Source organism: Puccinia triticina, chromosome 4A, assembly GCF_026914185.1.
Source record: "Puccinia triticina chromosome 4A, complete sequence".
Classification (NCBI taxonomy): Eukaryota; Fungi; Basidiomycota; class Pucciniomycetes; order Pucciniales; family Pucciniaceae; genus Puccinia; species Puccinia triticina.
Window position 1 is genome coordinate 5249300 of NC_070561.1, and position 9395 is coordinate 5258694.

General features: G+C 47.1%; 1 protein-coding gene across 1 annotated transcript; it reads right to left on the reverse strand.

Moving 5' to 3' along the window:
- Positions 1-2947: 2947 nt before the first annotated feature.
- Positions 2948-4249, reverse strand: PtA15_4A599 (uncharacterized protein; the record flags this gene model as incomplete). The annotated part of the gene is made up of 5 exons (XM_053168499.1): positions 2948-3005; positions 3084-3274; positions 3355-3581; positions 3695-3768; positions 3840-4249. The coding sequence occupies 5 exons, from the start codon at positions 4247-4249 to the stop codon at positions 2948-2950; spliced, it is 960 nt and encodes a 319-aa protein (XP_053019703.1).
- Positions 4250-9395: the final 5146 nt, after the last annotated feature.

A 9395-nucleotide genomic window follows, 5' to 3' on the forward strand; every position in this document is an offset into this window, starting at 1 on the left:
CCAATCTATCCTGGTCATCGAGTGGAGTACATACTTCCCTCGATGACCGGGTCCGTTCCCGTCATCAAGGGGAGTGTTCGCTCCTCTCGATGACCGGAGCAATCGGGTCAGGGGAGTATGTACTCCTCTTGATGACCGGGTCCGTTCCGGTCATCAAGAGGAATGTTCACTCCTCTCAACAACCAGAGTGATCAGGTCACCGAGGTGAGTGTACTCCTCTCGATGGTCGGAACAGGCGTCCATCGAGAGGAGTACATCCTTCCCTTGATGACCGAGTCCGTTCCGGTCATTGAGGGGAGTGTTCACTCCTCTCGCCAAACGGAGCAACCAGGTCACCAAGCTCCGGTTGTCGAGAGGAGTGAACATTCCTCTTGATGACCGGAACGGACCCGGTCATCGAGGGAAGGATGTACTCCTCTCAATGACCGGCATGGACCCAGTCATTGAGAGGAGTACATACTCCCCTCAATGACCCAATTGCTCCGGTCATCGAGGGAAGTATGTACTCCACTCAATGACCGGGACTGAGTGGCCATCGAGAGGAGTAGTACACAATCCCCTCGATGACCGGTAATTAGTGCTAGCTGCACACATGTGTGCTGGCCGGCCGGTCATTGGGGGAGTGTGTAACTCCGCTCGATGGCCTGTGCCAGCCATCGGCACAGCGGCTCCCCTCGAACTTTCTTTTCGAGGGACTGGGTACCCAACCGCTTAAGTCTTAGCAGGTGAAAAGTCCCCAGGGTGGGCTATTGGGGTAGCGGGTGCCTTTTTTTTGGATATTAATTATGTTTTTTTTTTTTACATGACAAGGACACCTCCAAAAAATCCAATATTTTTTGGAGAGGGCAGTAAAGACCCCCTCTTTTGATTAATCAAAAAAAAATCGAGAAAAATCCCCTCCTTCTTTCGGGGGAAGTTGCTGTGCGCGAAGTATTTTTTGGCTTGCGCGCACAGCGGGCTTGACGTCGGGGGACGGTTGATTCTGTGCGCAAAGAGTTTTTTGCTGCTGCACGAAGTAGGTCCAAAAAAAATAATTTTAGGGAGATTTTATGAAGTCATACCCAACTCCTGGTTAATCCAAGGTTTTTTCACCTGGACTTGTCCCTTAACTTTAAACTAGAGACCAAGGTGGCTTTGCCACTGCAAACCCAAAATCAAGATTTTCCCCCCTTGACAGGGCAGTCACATTCTTTAGCTCACAATTGTGTCAAAGCTGGCTAGATCCTGGAATTTCAATTTTACACTCTCAGTCAGATTGATTTAACACATAAAAAATCATGTGAGAGGGGTAACTCCAATATCTGTGCAAAATCAAGTACCATGTAGTAGTACATAGCATGTACTTGTTTTATTTACATGAGATACTTAGTAACTAGAGGCCAAGGCGGCTGCGCCGCTGCAGGGTCTCAAGAGAAATGGTTGTCTTGCTGCACTGGTATACAATTGGAAAAACCACCGGAAAACCAAGAATTACTTCTGGAATCTCCAAAATTGATCAAAAAAAATTCCCCATCTTGTTTGGTTTCTTATGCAAAAAGTGATACAGTTTGCGGCCATTTTCCTACTAAGCCCTTTGCACACCCCTTAAATTTCATTCTCTGGTGAAACACCATTGCATAGAAGTAATAATATTATACACACAGGTACACACTTACATGGACATCAGTAAATATGAATAATGAGCAGGAAGTATGACTTGCAAATAGAAACAAAATCATGCTTCAAGTAAACATCAAGTGCATTCAAGAAGAAAAGACAAAAAAACCTCCAAAACTAAATATCATGATAATAAGAAAATATCAGGTTTGTTTTCCTCATTGGGAATTGTGATATCAATTTTTCTAAGTAGGGCCATCCTTGTCATGGAATCCCTCTTCATTCTTGATGAAAACCCACTGATCTTCCTCCTTCAACTTCTTTGATAAACTCAGGTTTGCCAGAAAGAATCTTGGCCAATCCAGTAGTTGATTTGCCCTTGTTGACGCCTTGACTGCCAATGTTTTTTCCTTGGAAGGATTTCTGTTTGATATCAATGATCTGTTTCATGATGTTGGATAACCAGATCATCTAAACCAGTGCAGCAGTGGGAATCAAAAGAAATGGAACAACTGAGAGTTATATTCCAGTTAGATTCTTGTAACTACAATTGATAACAAACAACAATTGTAACGCTATCCAAATCTTTACCTGAGAGCAGTCCGAGACAGTGCTATAACTGGGAGTAAAGATTCTGGTTCTGAGCTTATAGATCATGTGAATTGTGAGAAAGAATGAGAGATAGAGGATGATCAATATTTTAGAATATTGATGCCAGACAAGCATTAGTGTATCAGCTTATTTTTGACCTGGCAGTATGGCTGGAGAGAAACCTGCTGGTTTTGCTCCCTTTAATTCTGCCTTGGAGCAATTCCAACAATATCTTGGGACAGAATTGTGCAGCAAGGTTTCTCCTAGTCTTTTGTTTCTTGTTCTTCCTAGACCTAGCGCGTTGACCTTATTGGTTCTTGCTTCTTTCATCACAGCTAGATTTAACCGCGCAAGCTGTTGCCGTGGGTCTAGCTGGTCTGGATTTAACTATGCAAGCTTTTGCCATGGACTGAGCAAGTTTTACACTTGTCAGCTGGGGTCTTTGGTTTAGGTCTGGGTCTGGGGGTCTGGACTGTGGAAAGGGCTTACCTTTTGTCACAGCTGGATTTAACCGCGCAGGCTTTTGCCGCGGGTCTGGGTGGTCTGGATTTAACCACGCAAGCTTCTGCTTTCATCACAGCTGGATTTGACCGCGCAGGCTTTTGCCGGGGGTCTGGATGGTCTGAATTTAACTGCACAAGCTTTTGCTACAGGTCTAGGTGGTCTAGGTCTTTTTTGGTCTGTATTCCTACTGGACCTTCTGTATGATGTAGATCACAACGTTTTTCATCAGAATCACCCGGTATGTATATGAGCACTTCTAATTTGGTGAAAAGGTGTAGGATGATTTCCTTGGGCATGGTGCATCCGGGGTGGGCCTATACTCAAAAAAGCGGCAAGGAAGGAAATTTTATTGCCAGCTACTCACATTTATTTAGATGGGAGAGTTTACTCACAAGATCAGGATTTCAGTTGGGAGGGTGCTGTTGTCAAGAATCTCGTGGATTCTCTTGCTACCAGGTGAGACATGGTACTTGAGGACCATCTCAACGGCATGAAGGAAGAAATTCTTCATGGGTTCCTTCTTGTTATCTTCTCCCTCAGCCCATAAGTTCATGTTAGGGCAGTCTGACATTGATTTGAGGGCCTCAATTGCATGCCAAAACAATGAATAGAATGGTTGCTGTGGGTCGCTTGATTGACAGATGCAGGATCGAAGGGGTTTACCATCAAGTCGCGGCGCTTCTTGGACGGAGGCATGAGCGCATCATTGTCCGGCGCAAAGAGGGTGAAATCCGCGTCTGGATTGTTGACTGCCTCTTGGACTGGGCTTGAGACATTGATGAGCCATGCGAGGCGGTGGAGGGGAGTCGGATGGGCATCACTCCCACACTTGTCTTGAGATGGTGGAGCGGCAGACGGGCTTGGAAGGGTGGTGGAGCACCTAGTCGAGCCTGGGGAGAAGAAGCAAGCAATGATTATGAGAAAGGCATCAGATTGCAAAGGTTCAGCCCCGACGCAACACTTGGAAGGTTATTCCAAGTTACTCCAGCTCGACGTCGCTGACCCTGGCTGTCATGGAAATTTTCAATATCTTTCGAAGCATATTTGAAGCTCAGGTGAATTTTTTGGGGGTTGTTCCTTTGACGTTTCAAAATCTTGAAAGCACGTTTGTGGTTCAACTTACACATGGCGTTTGTGGATCAACTTACACATGTCCTATGGTGCATTTGGTACATTCAATTGGTTTACCAAAGTGGTGCTCATAGCGGTCAGGATGAGCAACAGGACTGAAGAGGGAGAGCCAGTTGAGGAAGCATTCGAAGAGGCCGACGAAGAAGGAAGGGATGGGCAAGATACTATTTTGCACATCGTTGGGCTGGAGGGATGAACTGATGGCAAAGAAAGTGTCAGGGGATGGCTCATCTGCATCAGATGGCCAGCCCTTGAAGGAGGCGACTTGGCTGAGGGGCTCGGCTTGAAAGCTTAAGGCAGCTGAGCCGACCGGGTTGGCGGCTAGCTGAGTGGTGAGGAGCGAGGCAGCATAAAAACAGGACACAAGACTGGATGAACAAAACATCTTTATTGTTTGCTTGAGGAAGCAGGGGCACAGCAAGACCATGATCAAGGACGAGGTGGGATTTATGTTTCCTCTCGGGATTTGCAATCCAGCAATTGATGGCCGGAGATCATGAGCTCGGCCCCAGTGTGCTGATCTGAAGATTGCTTTGGAGCACTGCCGCACGCTTGGGTATTGGCAGTAACAATTGCTTCGCCAGTCGAGGGATATACAGTCTTCTATCCCAGCCCAAAATAATAAGACAGCCGATTGCTTCTTGGCCAAGGATGATGTCACAAAAAGAACTCAAAACCCTAATCTTGGGGGCACTTCATCACATCATTGGAATCAACAATGGGGATAGCACTCATCCCACGCTCAGAAAAAATGTGCACGACATTGAACAACAGCGAATGACGGTGGTGTTGGCCACGTTTGGTCAGCCTGGGTTTCAAAATTGTTCTGTGCGAAAGCGCCTATGGGAGAATAGAGCGTACCCTAGAGATCTGGATCAAATTGAGAGACAGCTTGGGCCTCGTGGTGGCAACAGCTGCGGCGGCCGTGGGCCAAGTGACAGGAAAGGTTTGTAACTTGGTGTGTACAAAGCTGCCTAGGAGATAATGGAGCGTACCGTAGGGGTCTGGGACGGATTGGGGGTTGCAACGGCTGTGGCGCCCGTGAGGCAAGTGCCAAAAGGTTTGCGGGCCCGGGAGCCGTCCAGGCGGAGACGACAGGCGTTAGTTTGAGGAGCTTCGTTGAGTGGGGCGGGGGTTACCATGGGACAAGTTGCAAGGATGGAAAAGTGTCAGTGAGGGGGTGGGCGGAGTGAAAGACAAAAATGCGGGTATAAATAGATGACCGCTGGCATTCCAATTTCCTCGGGCGACTCCCCGGGCTGGCTTCCAGCCGGGGGTTGTCTCACCCCCGTCCGCTGTTGCATTTGCGCAGTTTGGCGGGGCGCTACTCGTGGACCCCCCTGTGCTTACGGGCTGGGGGTCTTCCTCTCACCGCTTTTTGACCCTGCTAGACAGGGATGGGCGGTGGGCCACGGTATGTCAGCTTGCTGACGTTTGGTGGCAGGGTGCGGGCTTGTCATATTGTTTTGTTTAGTGGCCTTGTTTTTTTATTATGATTTTGATGAAAGATGGTGGTCTCTGATTTAGTCTGTCTGTTTTGTTGGAGGGGAAACCCTTGATTTTTTTTTTTATATTTGTTCATTTTGTAGGGAGAACCCTTGAATTTTTTTTGTACAATTCTGAGACTTTAATATACTTGGACTTGCCAATAGCTTTGAAGCATGTGGCCTTGATCAACAACGCAAAGGCTACACTACTCTACAAAAAGGAGCCAAATAGCGCAGCGTAGTGGGACCCTAATATTCCTGGTGCCAATTAGTCATAGCAGTAGTGGGGAACCGCGCTAGAGAAATGGAAAAATTGCTACTTGTGTTTTGACCTCTCCTGCTTTTGCTACAAAACAGTGAAGCAAAAGCAGACAACATTAGGACCCACTTTCTACCACTTTTAGCGGTTTTTTGCTGAAATTGTGTGGATAGCGCAACACGCTGCTACAATGTTGGCCTCTGGAGTTTCTTTTTGCTGCACTTCAAGTTACCTTACACTGAGAATAGCGCTAATAGTGCACTATGCCACAGCGCTATTGGCCACCAAGTCCCCTTTGTCAGGTTGTGGTTCTGCTACTCTTAGCTTTATCATACCTGCTGGTGTCACTCATTCATGACCTGTCATTTACAGGTCTTACTCTCAATTAGGGATCTTCATGTGACACCAGTGGTTGTTCATTGACCCACCTGCAGCTATTCATATTAGTACACTTGACATGGATATAAGAGACATGGGTTCAACTCCCATAGGACACATAATATTTTATGGATTTTCACACCCTTTGCTGTTAATGGCGTCCAGAGCACAGAGAGCACCTGTGGGGCCATCTACTCCGCTGTCTAACTTGCTTCTACGCCTTGCACAACACACTTCGCGCATTGTCATTTTCGCCAGCTTTTTATCATTGTATTTTCTATATTCCTTTGCAAAGTGCAAGAAAAGGAAGTTCAATTGGGCCACGAGTCTTCTAAATCCAGTACCTTTTGTCGCTGCCGCTGGTTTAAACTCAAGAATCCGACATTCACGAGTGAGGTCAAGCTCGGGAGTTCTCCAAACACAAGCCATGAAGAATCCAGTAGCTCTAATCGGGGAACACTTAATCGGAAATTTGGTGGGTTGTTTGCTGATTTTCACCATCCTTCCGGATCTTCTCAGTCAAGAAAATACTGATTTTATTTGAGTGCTTTATTGAGGATTTGTAGCGTATCTGATTCTCAGGGCGTCGTTCATCGTCATTGCTTACTTTATGTCTTTTGGGGATCATAAGAACACGTGATGGTTCTGGCCAAATGTAAATGATGCCTTGAATTCTCCTTAGGAAGCAGTAAAAATGACTCACAGAAGACTCAAAAATGCACTATTTCAGCCCTTATTGGCGAGCTGTCATGATGTGGCTGCTGCCTCTAGCTGGCACGTGATCAGCATTCCCGATTGCCTGGCAATGTGTTAGTTTTTTTCATCTCACTTTATGCAACCCTTATTGAGTTACATTCCGACCACAGGCTGATTGCAGCTGTAAAAACAAATAGTGGGGTTTAATTTATACAACAACGAATTGAATGGAAGCCTTAGAAACTCAGCAACCTCCAAAGATGCCCCTTCAGTGAGGCAAACAATTGACAAGAGTGAAATCCCCCCTAAGCATTGGGAATGCCTAAGCATTGGGAATGCGAGTTAGAAGAAATTGAAATCCGAGTTTTTCCAATGAGAAGCAGCCCCCGTCATGAGCCCTAAGATGATGGGAGTCTTCCGGAGAGTTGGTCAGGTCTTCCAGTATGTAAGTTGTAACCCTCCCTTATGTGAACTGGGCTGATATGTGAGCTTACATTCTGCTACTCATTTCATCCAAGTATATTAAAGCTTCAGGTTTGTAGAAAAAAAATTCAAGGGTTCCCCCTACAATTAAGCAAATCACAAAAAAAAAAAAAAAATCAAAGGTTCCCCCATTTACAAAAAAAGCAATCACAGGGCCTCATTCATCCTACAATTCCACCAATACACAAAAAAAAAAGCAGGCCATACAACAAAAATGACCAAAAAAAATTGTCCTGCACCCAGCCACCCAGCGCAGCAAGCTGATGCACCGTGGCCCAACACCCATCCCTGTCTAGCAGGGTTAAAAAGCGTTGGGAAGAAGACCCCCAGCCCTAAAGCACAGGGGGGTCCCCAAATATCCCTTGCCGGACTGTGCAAATGCAACAGCGGACAAGGGTGAGACGACCCCTGGACTGGAATTACAGCCCGTGAGTTGCCTGGGGATTCAACATCCAACACTGGCCGCTTTTTATAGACCTCCCCGGCTCACCCACACCATTGACGAACACACGACTAAGCACACCTACCCCCCCCACCCCGGCCCTGACAACAAACCAGCCCACCCAGGCAAAGACACAACCATTGTTGTGGTTACTACCCACAAGCAGTGCCGCCGCCTTTGCCACGCCACCTCAACGCCTTTGCCTCAAGAGGACCACCAACACCTTCTGACCTGCCTCTTCTAGACACCCGGCTCTGGTCTGCTGATCGCTCCCCTGCTGGCCTCGATCCGGTCGCGTTCTTCTTTCTGTTCTTTAAGGTAACGGAGGTAATACTGAATTAGTTCGTCGTTCTTCCGCAAATCCACTGAAACAGAAGGACGAAGTTAGAAAAAATACGGATTTATAGAGATTCCTGAAAAGGAAAATGGTGGTTACGCGCTAAGAAACGCGTGTATAGAGCGCTGGGGAGCGCAAGGTGAGCTGCGCTAAGAGTAGCGGCTTTAAGTTAGCGAAGTAGAGCTGTTTGATAGCTCGTAGTAGCGCAAGGTTAAGTGCGCTGAATATCGCGACTTAGGCTGCTAGAGGTATAGCGGCTTCTGCTGCGCAGGGTAGCGCGGGTAGTGCGCTATGAAGAGCGGGTAGGGAGCGGTAATAAACCTAATAAATTAAGTTTTTAACAGGCAATATTGCCTACTGCGCTCAACGCGCGCTTAACATAAGAGTTAAGCAAGCTCAAGTAAGCTTTAAGAGTGAGTTTGGTTTGGTTTATTTCGTTGGATAGACGAAAAAAACTATGTAGATTATGGGGTTATGGGTTAAAACAGGTTTTGTTCCCGGCCAGACCCCCAATTGTCAGGCTCGGTGATGCCAGGAGTATGTATACTCCTCTAGCTACGCCGGCGACAGAGAGCGGTGTGATGTAGCGCGCGGTTAAAGCGCGGTAAAGTGCAAAATAACTCTAAAGTTATTTTTAATATACCCCAAAAAAAAGGGTTAACGGAGGGGCCAGGAGCGCCTGGGGTGGTTAAGTGCCCTCCGGAAAATCTTACAGGGCCTGCGCACACTATGCGCAGGGGTGGTGTGACCTGTGGCGTCTGGGGCCCAGTTAAGGGGGTGTTTCGAACGTGCAAGACGTTCCCAGGAAATGGTGGGGGATGTATATCCCGATAGAGAAAGAAAAAAACAGTGGACTTACTCGGAGAGAAAGTCCACGATAAAAAAACGACGAATGACTCTGGAGAAAACCGAGATCAACGGACGGTCAGGCTGGCGGACTAGTCGAGTAGACAAGGGCGAGGCTGGCGGTACGGCGAAATGGTTTGTATGAATCTGGGGAGGCTTTTACTCACTCAAAAGCCTCCCTTTATGTATTCTTGCGGCGACCGGTAGGGTCGCTGGTCTATTTTCAAATTCATCGCGGCTTCTCGGCCGCGGGAAGAACTAGTTAGGACAGGAGTGGTAGAGCGTTCTATTGCTCTCATCGCTCTTGTCCTCTTTACTCAACAACAAGTGTTACTCTTCCTTGGTCCGAGGAAGAGTTCCACTCTTTATGATATTTTCTTGGTTGTTCATCTTTGGCCGGGGGAGACGCAGCAGTTTACTTCTTCACTAATCTCCTCCGGCCGTTTCCTGTAGAACGTTCTACGGGTTTTTTTATTAGTTCAACAATAGCAAACCCGTTCTCTTGGCCTGAGAACGGGTTTTTGGATCATGGCTACTATTCTTTCTCCGGCCGCTACCTGCGGCTGGAGTTTTTGACAGTCTCTCCTCGATTCTATACATCGTTCGGGGGGAGGTCTTTTGTTACATATTCATTTTCTTATGCGC